This window comes from Pipistrellus hanaki (genome assembly GCF_964339955.1).
Source record: "Pipistrellus hanaki genome assembly, chromosome: 14".
Taxonomy (NCBI): domain Eukaryota; kingdom Metazoa; phylum Chordata; class Mammalia; order Chiroptera; family Vespertilionidae; genus Pipistrellus; species Pipistrellus hanaki.
In genome coordinates this window covers 15,194,568-15,211,045 of record NC_140516.1, presented here as the reverse complement: position 1 = coordinate 15,211,045, position 16,478 = coordinate 15,194,568, and the positions used below count along the sequence as shown (strand labels likewise).

Below are 16,478 nucleotides of genomic sequence, written 5' to 3'. Positions count from 1 at the left end.
TTGCCTGTTATCACAGAAGTAATCACTGTCATGAGATAAAAATTTTATAAGAAAAAGAATCAAAATAGAATTATTTTCTTGGCTTGATTAAATGTTGGATAGGAGTTTTTCTATTTAAAAAAGGGAAAAGTTTAATACAAGAAAGAATTTAGTTATGGCTTGATTATTTGTGGATATTTGAGGCTTTATGAATGAGCATAGTCTTCTAATTTAAGACTTTCAGTCGTTAATATTGAGTAGAAATATTGTGAACCATTTTAAACAAGCTATAGCTCTGAAGTGGGTAATTAGAAATAGACAATATAAATTTTCCAACTGCTAGACGAAGTTTCTCTGTAGGCTGGTCATAAATGGAAAGCCTTGTCAGTTTCTCTGCAGGAATTAAAAATGTCATAGCTCTTAAAAGCTATCTCTGCTCAGAAATTGAAACTTGAATTTGTAATCTTTTCATTTTGATATTGCATCAAAGTAGTGATATAAATTCAATTCTATGAGTATTAGAGAATTCTTAGAATTGGGGCAAGGCAGCAAGCTGGGCGGGGTGCGAGGGGGGGGCGAGGAAAGTTATAGGAGGGCAGGGCAGTGGGCAGAGAGCTACAGGAGGGTGAGCTATGGGGCCTGTGATTATGTTTTTACCACATACTTTTCTTATAGTCTCAAAGTTTTCACAACTTCTTTTCATCAAAACAGAAAGGCACAACCTTTTAGATATCAAAGATGATATTTAAGTTACCATATTCCAAATCTGGGCCCATTATGTGACTTCTTTATTCCAGCTAAGCAATATAGCAGTATTGTACTTGAAATGTTATTTTATATAAAATTAAAGCTTATTTTCTGTTTTAATGGAAGTCTTGTTTTGTGTTTTTAAAAAACAGGAAATAGCCATTAATTTTGTTTTAAAAAGAAGAAAAGTGCTTCAGATTTTACAAACACTTATTTTTTAAAAATGGCAATACAGTAGTCTCTCAGGCTGCCATAACAAAATACCATAGACTGTGTGGCTTAAAGAACAAAAATGTATTTTCTCTCAGTTCTGGAGGCTGGAAGTCTTGAGATCAGGGTAAGAATTCTATTCCTAGCTTGCAGATGGCCACCTCTCACAATGAGGAATGGGAAGAGCACTTATCCTTCTTATAAAACCATAGTCCTGTCATTTTAGGGCCTGATCTTTATGACCTCATTTAATCTTAAATACCTCTTACAGACCCTATATCCTGATAGTCACATTGGCAATTAGAGATTCAACATATGAATTAGGGGGGAGGGACACTATGACACAGTTCAGTCCATAGCAGGCATTATAAAGGAAATCCATTTCCAAGGCAATAAAATAAATAGTATCTAAAACTTTTATGTATAAACTAGAGGCCCATTGCACAAAGAGATTCTTGCAATAGGCCTTGCTTTCCTTGGCTTCCAGCACCAGTTTTCCTCCGGCACCCAGGACCCAGGCCTTCACTCCTGCCAGAGTATACCGCCTTTGTCTTTGCTGCAGACTCTGTGCCTGGAGCAGCTGGGCAGCTGCCATCTTTGGCTTTCTAATTTGCATACTCACTCTGATTGGCTGTGGGTATAGCAGAGATCTGGTCAATTTACATGTTTATCTATTATTAGGTAAGATTGTATGAAATTTTTAGGAAATAGGGGTAAGGAGGGAATCTATACCTTTATCAGATTCTCAAAGAGGTAAATTATCCAAAAATACTAAGGAACACAGAATTGGTTTGCATAATTTATACTCTCAACCTTTTTTGCCTTCAGTGGAATAAGTAATTTTTGTTGTCTTGAAATTTAAAGGCATGATTGGAAAGTTTCTCATGGATGTGGTATTTGATTTTAGTCTTTCGGTTTTAAGACTTTAGATTTTAGAAAAAGCAAGAGAAACTATTATAGCAGGCATTTTCGTATATTCTCATTGAATATTGTGAAATATTAGAATCCCTGCAATATAGAGAAGGAAACTGAGATATTCGTATTATACTCAGTAATCAGAAATATGTTTGGTGATTCAATGTGGCTCCTATGGTAGAACTTAAATACTACCAAATCTGAGTTTCCAAGACCCATAATAGTTCTACTGCACTGTCACTATTTCAGATTGTATTGTATTTTTCACCACCCAAAAATTAAAGTGGGGTCTAATTTAATGAAGTTACTTCACAACAGCACCATCCAAAGCAGTATTCTTATAAAGAAAAAGGGGCTAGAGCACTATATTATTATAGGGTTTCATTTTTACAAAAGCAAAATAAAATCTTTAATTCTCAGTAGAGTGAGTACATGGATAGGAGGAAGGGAGGGGATGGCACTTACTCCACACAAATGCTTTGTTGACATTTGTGAGAAACTAGTAGCCCTGCACACGAATCCATGCGCCAGTAGGTCGCTGCCACCCTCCTGTAGCTCTCCGCCCATTGCCCCGCCCTCCTGTAACTCTCCTCACCCCCTTCCACTCCCCATAGCTTGCTGCCCTGCCCCATCCTGTAGCTCTCTGCTGCCCACTTGTAGTTCGCTGCCCCACCCTCCTGCAGATTCCCTGATCAGGTGGTTACACGGTCTGTCATTATGCCTCAGGGCGTAACGGATAATTAGCATATTCCTCTCATTTTACATAGGATTATTTTCATAAACTGATTTTAAAAGTACCAGAATTACAAAAGGTACATAGGTTATACAACTTTCACATAGGACTAATAATACCATATATTAAAAAATGATTTATAACTTTGTTTTCAAAATTTTTATCATTTAAGCCTCATAACCACATATTAATTAGTTTTGTGGATAAAAAAGGGCCCACATGCCCTAGATGGTTTGGCTCAGTGGATAGAGCACCAGCCTGCAGAGTGAAGGGTTCCAGGTTTGATTCTGGCCAGTAGTTGAGGTCTTGATCCCCAGAAGGGGGCATGCAGGAGGCAGCCAATCAATGATTCTCTCTCATCGATGTTTCTATCTCTCTCTCTCCCTCTCCCTTCCTCTCTGAAATCAATAAGAAAAGGGATGGGGGCACATTCTAAACTTGCCTGACAAGCTCAGAGGAGGCCTGCATGGCAGCCTTAAAAACTCAGAGACCTATAGTAACCACATAGGATGGTCTGAAATTAAAACTTCTTAACTAAAAGTGAGTCATGTTGTAAGGTTGCTTACTATTGATAATATAGTTGAGAAGTTGGTGCTGGCTCTTGGTTCTTCTCCATGTTGACTTCTCCATAGGACTGTAGAATTGTCCTAATGACATAGCTGCTGGTTTTCCCAGAGCAAGTGATTACGAGTGGGACTGAAGCTACAGTCTTTTATGGCATAACCTCAGAAGTTTCACACCATCACCTCTGCTGTATTCTGACTATGCAGAGCAGTTCCGACTTGATGTGAGATGATACCACATAAGGATATGAATGCCTAGAGGCAAGGATCATATAGGGTTATTCTAGAGGCTGGCTATCACAATGCTCACTATGTAATGTATATTTGGGTATGTATATGCATCTGCATCTGTGTGTGTGTGTGTGTGTGTGTGTGTGTGTGTGTGTGTAATGGATGGTAATGATAAACACAAAATACCAACTTTAGGATAGTGGGCTTTTTTTGAAGAAAGATTACCCTGATTCAGTGTGGATAATTTTTTGAATGGGAGCAAGGCTTGAGTGAAGTAAGAACTCCAGTAGCTGATATAAGAAAGAGGCAGTCCTGTATTAAGATAGTAATAGTAGAGCAAATTGGAAGGATTAGAGATTTTAGGATATAAAATGAAAATATGTGCTGACCTATTAGATATGAGAAATGTCATGTTCTGCGTCTAAGAAATGTCCAAACCTGTAGGAAAATTTTATGAATTTATTTGAGCCAAACTGATGGCAGTTGCCAGGAAGCAAAATCTTGACAGATTGAAAAAATATTGCAGATATTGGCAGTTTTGCACCTTATTTTATACATTAGTACAAATTGAGACACCAGGACGGTTACATGAAATCCGCTGGTGGTAGATTAAGGAGGCAGGAAAATGCAAAGTGAGGAAATTTCTGGGATTGGATAGAAAGCCAAATGGAGAAACACATATTTATTTTACATTTGTGGTTACTGCATAGTAAATGCCACTGGGAAGGGACAGGGCTGAGGCAGTTTGTCCCAGCACAGGTCTTAGATGTGTGGGTCCTTGACTTTGTGCAGGAAAGATTTCAAAGATATGAGTCTAGGTGATTTTGAGAATACATTTAATAAAGCTTAGGGCAGTAAGACAATGGAAGGGCTTAGGACAGAACCATGGTCGGCAAAGTGCGGCTCGCAAGCCACATGCGGCTCTTTTGCCCCTTGAGTGTGGCTCTTCCACAAAATACCACAGCCTGGGCGAGTCTATTTTGAAGAAGTGGTGTTAGAAGAAGTTTAAGTTCTAAAAATTTGGCTCTCAAAAGAAATTCCAATTGTTGTACTGTTGATATTTGGCTCTGTTGACTAATGAGTTTGCCGACCACTGGCAAAGAAGAAGCAAAATCATAGCAACAGAGTTGAGCCAAGGCACAGAGACAAAGGAAGTGAGCTGAGGCAGGGCTGCTTCAACTCAGGAAAGAAGTCACAGAGGCAAAAGAAGTGAGCCATGCATAGCAGGGCTGCTTGGCTTGCTGAAAAGTCAGCAGAGGCAAACGGAGGACCCGGACCCGTGCAGACAGGATCAAAGGGTTAGCCTGGGACCAGCTGCTGCTCCCCACTGCTCCCCTGGTTGCAACCCTTAGAGCTCAGGAGAAAGAAATCGAAAATATGACTCTGGGAATGCTCAAGGCAGAGCACATGTGGGCATTCTTATTTTTTATCTGTTTTCTGCAGGCGAAAACTTTAGGTCTTAATCAGAATATTTATTAGCTTTCTAGGTGTGTCCTATAATATGCTGGTGTATCAAAATGAGTGTTTAGTGGGGTTTGAATTCATTATCTTGCCATAACCTTTGTCTTGGCTTTGTGTTTTGGGGCTGTTGTGTTATTTATTCCCCTGACTTCATCCTTCTTGGGTTTGTCTGACCCTAATGGCACTAACTGGGTACTCCGTTATCTATCTCCCTGACGTGGGTGATTTAAGCTACCTGCTCTTTGGTTGGTGAGGAGAGATGTAAACTATCTGCTTTTAGGTGTCTTTGGTTAGAGAACATAAGTTCTTGTGATTTATTAGCTCAATGCTAGCTGCTCAACCATTTGTTTAACCCTCTGTCACAGTTTCCGCATTCCACTTGCCAAGGAATTTTCCTAGCTTCTTGCTAATCTTGCCTCAGTAAACACTTGCAGTACATAGAGGTGGTATGTGGGCAACAAGATAACAATGAGAGGATCTGTGGTCTTCTGGTCTGGTGCAGGCAGTTGTGTTCTGAGGGGTCTGGAAAGTATTGCTCTGGAATCTCAAATATATATTTTGTTGGATGCAAAAAGGCAATAAAGCAGGCTCACTTAAGGTAAAGATTGACCTGTGTCAAGGAAACTACAGGCCCAGGACAAAACTACCCCCCACAACCTGCTTTTTACTTAGGAATGTTTAATGCTCAGGCTATCTCGCATAGTACTAAGTTTGTAAGGCCCACCATGCAAGCCTCTCCTGAGCTCAGCAGGTTTAGTGTGTGGCCCTTTTTTTTATCACAAGAGTAGTCAGGTATATCAGACAACTTTCTGGATTGGGCCATAGTTATGTAATGATGGTGTTATTGACTGAGATGAGAAATGTTAGAGATGGTTTGGGAGGAGAATAGTTTTAGGATTTTTGAGTTTGGGGTATGCCTGTGGGAAACCTAGTTGTCCAGCAAACAATTGAATTTAGGTTGGAACATCAGCATTTAGATGGTAGCTGACACTTTGTAAGGAGATGAGATTGCCTAGAGAGTGTGTGGATTGAGAAGCATAGAGGTCTAGGACAAAGCACTTAGAAACTTAAGGGGTGAATACAGGAAGAGCCTATGAAGGAAAATTAGAAGGTATAAACAGAAAGGTAAAAACAACCAGGAGAGTGTGAAAAAAGGAAAGATTTTTATAGTGAAGAAGTAGTTAACATCATTAGATGCTGTAAAATGGCTTTGGGTTAAACTTATCTGACTTTAGCACCATCATTTAACCTTGCTCAACTTTGCTCTGCTACCTGTAAAGAAGGACATTAGTCTGTGTTATTTCCCTGGCCCTTCCAACCCTAAAATGTTATGCATATATTTCACATTCTTGATGTAGAATATTACAGAAAGAGGGAAGAAAGAGACAATGGTAAGACATAAGCCACTGGAATCATCCACCATATAAAGTTCAGCTCTAAATAGTTTTGCAGAGAACACTCCACATGTGCTTCCTTATTATACCAGGTTCCTTTCATAATAAAACCTTAAGATATAGTCAAGTTCATAATATATTTTAGAGATTTTACCCATTGTTTTGAACACCAATCGAACATCATGTTATGCATTTTTATAAACATTTTTAACAATTGGCTAAATTACAAGCATTTTTATTTTATGACTTTTTATACCTATTTCCCCAAATACATTTTAAAAAACAATTCCTTCTTCAAACCCAAATATTTGTTTGCCTTTCCCTTCCTCTCTGTAAAAAAATCAATAAAATATATTAAATATATATATCTGTCTCCAGAGAATAATAGCAGATAACTGTCATTAGCTTGGAAATGCCCATTGTGACTTAACTACAACCAGCAGCTATTTTGGATATTGTTAAACTGGAGGAACTTTGGTAATTGTCCTTTTTTGGTTGCAAACCAAGAAAACTAATATTTACATTGTGATTTATTATGTGGGAAAGAAGGAGACCTGCAGATTTATTTCAAAAGCAGTATTATAATGAAGCTTTATCAGAAAGGCAAATTCCTTGTCTTTTTATTTTTACGCCTAAATCTGCCGTCATGTTCTATCTCTCAGTATTCATACTGGATGCCCCATGTTTCTAGATTTCTTTGAAGCGCACTGATGTAAAACATAGCTTATTTCTTATTTTATTGAAATGGAAATAATAGCAAAAGATGAAAAAAAGAACAACCCAAGAGTCACCTGATGAAATTTACACTTAAAAAAGAATATCTGTTGCCAAAACCGGTTTGGCTCAGTAGATAGGGCTTCGGCCTACGGACTGAAGCATCCCAGGTTCGATTCTGGTCAAGGGCATGTACCAGGAGGGGGTGTGCAGGAGGCAGCTGTTGGGTGTTTCTCTCTCATCCATGTTTCTAACACTCTATCTCTCTCCCTTCCTCTCTGTAAAAAAATCAATAAAATATATTAAATATATATATCTGTCTCCAGAGAATAATAGCAGATAACTGTCATTAGCTTGGAAATGCCCATTGTGACTTAACTACAACCAGCAGCTATTTTGGATATTGTTAAACTGGAGGAACTTTGGTAATTGTCCTTTTTTGGTTGCAAACCAAGAAAACTAATATTTACATTGTGATTTATTATGTGGGAAAGAAGGAGACCTGCAGATTTATTTCAAAAGCAGTATTATAATGAAGCTTTATCAGTTCTCAAGTATATTATTCCATGCAGTTTCTCAAAGCTTTTATATTTCATTCCTTTGAAAAGCTTCACAATCTTTAAAGAAAAAAGTTGAAGTACATGAGAAAGACTAATTTTCTCTTGGTTATTTTAAAATAGTAACCCTTAAGCACTTACCTGTGAAACATGTTTTAGTGAAATTTTCCATACCATATGCGTTTAAGAGTCATAGATTTCTTTTATTTAAATTTAACTCAGTCTAATTTTGAAATCTATAGTTTATTTTTTTTTTTCATATATGGAAAGGAAATAATTGAAGGGGAAAATACCAGGTGAATAAGTTAGTCAACTAGTTTTATGAGCTCATCATCATTACTACCTGCAGAAGATATGGGATGTTCATATTAGTGGCTCTGACTTTAAGAAAACACTGGATTGCTCAGGATTCTCTTAGAAATGAGAAAGAAATTTCAAATATTTTTATGTATTGAATATTGAATATATTTTTATATTTTCAAATATTTTTATATATTGAAAACTTTAGATGGTATGTGCTGTGTTAAGTTCACATTACTGTTTCTGGTATCTTCTTTCTTAGAAACATAGACTACCCTTTTGAAAGGATTAAAGCAAAAGATTTTTGACTTGGCTTCTTTTTTAGTTTTTATATAAAAATTAAAATCATGTCTTTACAAAGAATTACCAGACAAAATATGGGAACCAACTGTTTTTGAGACATTGGACAACAGCACAGGACTGTGATCTCTGAGAGAAGAGAAACAAATGAGATTAACCCTCTGTTGAGGCTTCAGCTATATTCTAAACCATAAGACCAGGCCAGAACAACTTCCAAGGAAAACAATTGCTAGGAGCTATAAAATGAATAATTTTCAGTGCTCATACAGTGCCAGAAACCATTTGACTTCTCTCCAGCCAGAAGGAAAAGACAGCACCGAGTACATGAATATTTAGTAGAAACGCCCAGAAGAACCATATCTTAGAAGTGGGACCAAAATGGCCCTCAAATAAAAGATTCTCTAGATCTATCCTAACAGACTTTTTTAAAGATATGAAAGTAACTTAACGCCCAGTGTGGCTTAATGGTTGAGCATCGATCCATACACCAAGAGTTTACTGGTTCAATTTCCCAGTCACAGAATATGCTTGAGTTGCAAGCTCAATCCCGGGTGAGAGGCATGCAGGAGGCAGCCAATCAATGTTCTCTCATATCAATGTTTCTAGCTCTTGCTCCCTTTCCCTTCCTCTCCCTCTTTAAAAAAAATAAAATAAATAAAAATATGTGTAGCTCTGGCTTGTGTGGCTCAGTGGATAGAGTGTCAGCCTGCAGACTGAAGAATCCCAGGTTGGATTCCGGTCAAACGCACATTCCTAGGTTTTGGGCTTAATCCCCAGTGGGGGTCGTGCAGGAGGCAGCCAATCCATGATTCTCTCTCATCATTGATGTTTCTATTTCTCTCTCTCCCCTCTCCCTTCCTCTCTGATATCAATAATATATATATTTTAAAAACATGTTTGTTTATTTGTTTTAAAAAGAAAGCTACTTAACTGTACAAGATCCAGCACTCAACAATGTAAAATTAACAGTTTTTAACTTCCAATCAAAAATGACTAGGAATATGAACAAGCAGGAAAAGAACCAGAATATTGAAATAGACATAGAAATGATGAGAGGATGACATTAACAGATCAGAATTTTAAAATAGTTATTATAAATATGATCCTTTTATTCAGAGGAGAGAAAAAAAATATACCATGAAGAGAAAAAGAAGATATAAAAATAAAACAAGTGGAACTTCTAGAGATGAAGATATGTCTGAAGTGAAAAACAGTGTAGATGTAATTCACAGCAGATAAAACACTATTGAAGAAAAGGTCAGTGACAGTGAAGTGCATGACAAAACTATCCAAAGTGAAGCTGAGGGGAAAAACAAAAACAAAAATATGAAAAGCACCTCGGTGCCCTGCATCACATGGACTAATATTAAGTATAACTAGAACCCCAAAGGAAGAAGGGTAGGAGACAGGAAAAATATTTGAATAATGGACAAAATTCTCCCAAATTTGAAGAAGTGTAACGACTCACATGCAAAATAATCACAAAGAATAACATAGAAAGAAAAATTATAAGAAAATTGTTTAAAACCAATAATAAAGAGAAAATATTAAAAGGAGTCAGAGTTTAAAAGACATATTGCATACAGAGAAACGAAGATAAATATATACTTTGCAAACCAGAAGACATAGTTCTTTAGAGTGCTGAAAGGAAAAAAATATGTCAACGTAGAATTTTTTGCAAAATTCACTTCAAAAATGAAGGTGAAATAAAGCCTTTTTCTGACTTGCCAAAGCTGAGAGAATTTGTTGCCAGGAACATCTGCACATCAAGAAATGTTTTGAGGAAGCCCTTCAAGCAAAAAAAAACATAATACTAAATGGAAATTTGGATCTATACCAAAGGGATGAATATATGTGTAAAAATAAAAGAGATTTCCCTTCATTTCAGAATTTCTTTAAAATATCACTTATCAAAGCAAAAATAATGTATTATGTGGCTTATAACATATAGAGATCCCGTATAATAAAAGCTAAGTGTATGGTCATATGGTCATCCATTCAACTAAAGAGTAATATGCTAATGATATGTTAAGGCCGCTCAGTTTGCTCACTATGACATGCACTGACCACCACGGGGTAGACAGTTGACCAGTTGCTATGATGTGCACTTACCACCAGGGGGCAGATGCTCCAACCAGTAGATTAGCTTGCTTCTGTGGCCTGGCCAATCATAACTGAGCAAGATGGGCTGGACACAGCCTGGAGCCCTCTTGCTGTCCCTTCCTTGCTGCCAACTTTCCACATTCCCTCCCTGGCCTCAATCATACCGGTGGGATCCCTCGGCCTGGCCTGTGCCCTCTCGCAATCTGGGACCCTTCAGGGAGGCACATTGACTGTCAGGTAATATAACATCTATATAATAAAAGCCTAAGCGATGGTTATGGTAGAACGACCAGAACAACTGATCACTGATGTACACTGACCACCAGGGGGCAGACCCTCAATGCAGGAGCTACCCCCTTATGGTCAGTGCACTCCCACAAGGGGAGTGTTGCTCAGCCAGAAGCTGGGCTCATGGTGGCAGTGGCAGGAGCCACTCCCACCTCCATGGCAGCACTAAGGAGCAGCAAGCCAAGTGGTAAGGAGCGAGGGGTCCCAGACTGTGAGATGGACATCCCCTGAGGGGCCCCAGACTGCAGGAGGGCACAGGCTGGGCTGAGGACCCCCCCCCCCCACTCCAGTGCACGAATTTCATGCACCCGGCCTCTAGTAAAATATATGATACTACAAAACACGGGGAATGGAAGTATATTGTAGCGTCCACTGCACTAAACCTAAAATGGTATGAAATTATTTAAAAATTAACTGTGGTAAGTTAAAGGTGTATATTGTAAACCCTAGAACAGGGTTCAGCAAACCCAGTAAGCCAAATCCTGCTCACAGCTTATTTTTGTAGAAAAAGTTTGTTGGGACAAAGCCATGCCTATTTGTTTACATGTTGCCTAAAGCTGCCTAAGGCTGCTTTTGCACCACAGTGCAGAGTCTGCATTTGGAACAAAGATCTTATGGCCCACAATGCCCAAAATACTTATTATCTAGCTCTTCACAGAAAAAGTTTTCCAGCACCTGCTGTAGAGTAACTCCCCTAAAAATATGAACTCCCCTAAAAAAGAAGGTATCGTTAATAAGCGATTAGTAGAGATTAAACATAATCATAAAAAATACTCAATTAATCCCTGGTCAATGTGGCTCAGTTGAAGTATCATCCCATACACCAAAAGGTGGTGTGTTTGATTCCCAGTCAGGGTGCTATTGGGTGATGGACTGATTGATGTTTCTCTCTCACATTAATGTTTCTCTCTCTCTCTTTCTTTCTCTCTCTCTCTCCCTCTCCCTTCCTTCTTTCCTCTTTCTCTTAGATCAATTAAAAAAACAAAAACCCTCAGTTTAATATAAAAGAAGGATGGCAAGAATATAGGAAAAGTAGAAGAAAGAACACTTAGGGCAAGAAATTAAGTTACAAGATGGTGGGTGGGCTTATATCCAACTATCATTATAATTTATTACATGCAAATAATATACACACTTTAATTGAAAGGCAGAGATGGTCAGATTGGATAAAATAGCAAGATCTAAGTATATGCTGTGTAATGGAAACCCACTTGATTTTTTAAAAAATATTTTTATTGATATTGTTTAGAGAGAGGACATGAAAGGGAGTTTCGCTTTCATGCCCCCTGCACACTCCCTACTGGGGATCAAGCCCACAACCTGGGCATGTGCCCTGACCAGGAATCTAACCTTTCAGTGCATGGGATGAGCCACACTGGCCAAGGTGGAAATCCACTTTAAATATGAAGACATGGATAGGTAAAAAGTAAAAGGATGAGAAAGGGCATACCACAATCAATAGGTGAATGGATAAATAAATTATAGTGTGTCCATATGGTGAAATACTATCAGCAATAAAAATGAATAAGCTACTAATGCATACATCTACATGAATATCAAAATCATGCTGAGAGAAAGAAGCCAGGTTTTAAAAATGTGTATATAATATGTTATTCTAGTGTTTTTCTTCCTTGATGCTAACTTATCTTTAAATATTTGGTTGCTTATGTAAAGAAAACTGGTTCAAAATTAATTTATTTTTAAAAATTCATTTGAAAATTACTTTGAGTTATTCTGACATTTGTTTTAATGACAGGCTCTGCAAAACAAGAGTAATGAAGAAAAGGATAAGGAAATAAGGAATTCTGTGCCATACTGTTGTAGAAAATCCTTTCAGTTGGATAGCTTATAATAATATCTTCTTTATTAACTTTTTGTTAGAAAATGCCAAATAGTTCATTTTTGGCTTCTCGCTAAGCTCAGGAAGATAGATGTTCGGGAGAATATAAAAGGAACTTTTTTTATTATTTCATAATATGTCCATGTTGTGTAAGAGAATGCTAAGTTATCAAGTGCCTTGGATATAATATTGTCCTATAAATATGAGTTGTATTCTTGAGCAAGAATCCTTTTTATTGGTGTACTTTAAGATATCATTAATTCCCCAGGGCTTCTTGAAAGCTCTGGCTCCCTAGAGCCACCTCCTCTAGGTTATGGAGTCAGCTGGCAATCTTTGACTACCTAATAAATCTTATAAATGGAACCGGGTGAAGTTCTTCAGCAATACCAAGAACTTAACCTCAAATTCCTAAGAAAGCTTTTCCTTGGTCCACTTAGAAGATAATCCTTTGCATGTTTCCATTTTTCTGAAAAGTGACTTGTGTGATTCTAATTCCCAGAATAACTGTCAACTAAAGCTAAAAGACATATTCTTAAGCCTTTGAAAACATTTTAAACCACACTGATAATACCAGATCTCATATACTAGGAAGAATGGTAAGAATATAGCTGTAACTTACAATGAATCTAACTTTCATATACTTGGGGGTCTTTTTCATTCAGATGTGACAGTGGTGTATCAAAATGGGTTACCTGTGATATCTGTGAGGCTACCATCCCGGCGTGAACGCTGCCAGTTCACACTCAAACCTATCTCAGACTCTGTTGGTGTGTTTTTACGACAACTACAAGAAGAGGATCGGGGAATTGACAGAGTTGCAATCTACTCACCAGGTACAGTCACCTTCATTATTAAATTCCCACCCATCCATTTCCCCAAACCACACACACACACACACACACAACACACACACACACACACACACACACACACACCACACACACCACACACACACCACACACACACACACACACACACCACACACACACAACACACACACACACCACACCACACATACACACACACACACACACAACACACACACACACCACACACACACACACACACAACACACACACACATCACACACACACACACACCACACACACACACACACCACACACACACACACACACACACAGGTTTCTGCAAAAGAATCTCTTACTCTTAACTTTCTTTGCTTAGCAAATGTCAGCAGGAGAGAAAGTGGTTCTCAGAATATAACTGTTCAGTTCTAATAAATATATATACACAGGGAGCCTCATTCAAACGCGCCTCACATATAATGCTGTGGGCACTGTATATTATTAAGACCTTTCATCATTGCCTTAGGCATAGAATACATTTTTCCAGTGGTTGACTCCTCATCTCTAGAGATATGAGATATTAGGACTTCTTCTTAGATTTTTTTATGTCTTTCACATAAAGGTTTACCAAAATAAAAACATGTATACTTGAAAAGAATATAAAATAAGGCACCAAAAATTTCCATTTGACATGACACTCATTTTACTTATTTATTTTTAAGTGCTTTACATATTTTCCTCATTTTTACTTTGAAATGTTTTAAATCCACATTAGTACAATAAGTACCCACTTCTCCTCCACTTGAATTCACCAGTTATTAACAATTTGCCACATTTCTATGCTGTAAATATTTTATATAGACTTACTACTCAATTCATGAAGTAGTATAGCTAGTAGACCAGCTTGGTGTACTTGCTAGCCCTAGCATTCATCCCTAACGAATTATTGGCTTCTAATCAGTGACCACACGGAAAAGTACTACATAAAGGAAAATGTATTTTCACTCACCCACCTTCCATCACAAATATACGATGCCCATGCAGCTCTGCCAGTGACCCTAGATTTCCAACTGACACCTATAGATCTATATAATTATTTCACTTGTTCGTGAAGTTCCCCCAGAAAACTATGTTGTTCAATCTTCACAGGCTTACGGCCATGAAAACAGAACTCAGATAATAACATAAGTTTTGTTTAGCATGGACTCAGGGATGAGGCAAAAAGTTAACTGAAATGAAGAGAGACATCATTCTTAAAATCCATTTTGAGGATTACTTTTTCATGACCATTCTTAAATAATGTGGACATAGGCCAAGTTTACCTTTTCACATTAAACTTTTTTCACAGATGGCGTTCGAGTTGCTGCCTCAACAGGAATAGACCTCCTCCTCCTTGATGACTTTAAGCTGGTCATTAACGACTTAACATATCATGTCCGACCACCAAAGAGAGGTAAAAAGTAGCCTTGGTAAGATCAGAGGAATGAGGGAAGGGCTTTTGGAAAGAACTTCACTTTCCCCTGGATAACCTTAGAAGCAGGCAGTACTCCAGGAACACTGAAAGGTTTACATGCAGACCCTGTTTCAGTTAAGAACTCCTAGAGTACCGGGCACTTGGCCAGCGCGTTGATGAAAACTTAAATTCTACCTAAACACAAGAAAGCTTATTATCTGATATTGCCACTGGTTCTCATAAGGGAATGTTCTACATAACGTAAGCTCCTTCCCTCCATACAGGCTAAAAGTCATATTATTTTAATAGCATTATGGGGATGGGGGTATTTTTAAAATAAATTATGGACTTTCCTGTGCTCTTTAATGAAAATTAATCCTTTTTTTTATACTTCAAAGTCAGCAATCTGAACGTCAATTATTATACAATAATAGACCTTAGGAACTTCTGACATATATATGCTTTTATGCAAAACAGTGAGGTACTTGCTTAGGAGTAAATTTTAAAAGGGAGCCTCAAAACTTAGTAGTCAAAATAAGTAAATTTATAAGAAAACTGTTAATTAAAAGGCATGATGAACAAAAAATCAAAAAATTAAATAACAGCATAGTGAATGTTGCTGATTTTTCTTTTACCCCAGGCTCCAATGTGGCTCTGCATGGTACTGATGCTCAATAGCCTTCTAAAGTAGCATATTGAATTATATCTCTTTTTTAAAATTATTTTTCCCTCTTTATCCTTGATATTTATTGTTACTGACTGGTATTCTTAATGCTCCTTCCATCACTACTATCCCTCTACCAGCCTACTAGGACATCTCCACTTTTCAATTCTGCTTTTGAGAATTGTGTCTAATATAGAAAAAGATCTGAGTAAAAATCTTAAGTATTGAATGCTTCCAAAGTCTGGTCCACATCTACCTTAAAAATTTTTATCTTTCTGTCTTATATGTTGCCTGCTTTTCCTCCACCCTTTTTCCCTTTGTTCCTAAACTGTCCTTTTCTTTGCCATCTGAGTGTTTGCTCATCTTTTCTCTGCCTCAGATCCCCGTCTCCTTTCTCCCTAATTGTCAATGTCAGCTCTTCTGTGGAGCCTTTAACGATCCTATTCTTTCTTTCTTCAATTCCCAGCCAACCGGAAGTGGTTAACATCTCCTCTGAGTTCTTCTGATCCCTTCCCTTTACAATGTCACAGTGATATTGTGACCCTGATTGACTCAGGTGGCCATTCTACTTGAGGGAATTAAATGAGTTAACTTGGTAGCATTTTGGTTTTTCAGAGGCCAGAATCTACTCTGTGCTCAAGCTAGTTGAGACATTAGATACCCTTTCTCACAGACGCTCAAACAAATCTGTTTTAAGTCCATAAACATAGTGTTTCCCCACCTTTTAAAACAGAATAGAGAAAATCTTTTTCTTTGATAAAATGTAAAATTTTATTTCCACGGTATTCCCTTCCTCTCCCTGTCTGAGGAAGATATTGATGGCATCCAAGTCACCACACATTTTTCAGGTGCATCAAAAAAGAGAGCAGGTGGCTTTCTGTACTTGAAAAGGATGCCAACAAGCTTAGAAAAAAAATGCAGAAAAGTATAATAAGGATGGGAAAGTATTCTTTAAAGTATTAAGGTATTTCTGAATCAGATTTTAGTAACTTGGAATAAATGAACATGTAGACCAGGGATTGTTAGCTATGTATTAGCTATACTTATATATATATTTTCTTTATTCCTTGATTCTTGTACTTAAAATTGTCTTTAAAATAATACTCTGGTTTCTCTTCTGATCGCATGAATCTTTCGCCTTTTAAAATAACAGAAGTACAGGTTTATTTTACTCAGTTTTTGTTGTGCTATTTAAATTTGTTCCTTTTCCCCCAAGCTTT

General features: G+C 37.6%; 1 protein-coding gene and 1 long non-coding RNA gene across 4 annotated transcripts in view; both read left to right on the top strand.

Annotated features, from left to right (window-relative positions):
* MCU (mitochondrial calcium uniporter) overlaps nucleotides 1-16,478 on the top strand; it is a 179,703-nt gene that overhangs the window by 140,289 nt on the left and 22,936 nt on the right. For 2 of the 3 annotated variants that reach the window (XM_084904977.1, XM_084904978.1), the window contains 2 exons: nucleotides 12,998-13,168; nucleotides 14,490-14,594. The exons of the other annotated variant lie outside the window; for it this stretch is intronic. In XM_084904977.1, the coding sequence (XP_084761103.1) occupies nucleotides 12,998-13,168; nucleotides 14,490-14,594 (276 nt within the window). The remainder of the gene's footprint in view (nucleotides 1-12,997; nucleotides 13,169-14,489; nucleotides 14,595-16,478) is intronic. 3 annotated transcript variants of the gene reach the window in all.
* On the top strand, nucleotides 2,846-9,003 carry LOC311632944. The gene is made up of 2 exons (XR_014796869.1): nucleotides 2,846-6,565; nucleotides 6,833-9,003. It is a non-coding gene; the product is annotated as an uncharacterized lncRNA (long non-coding RNA).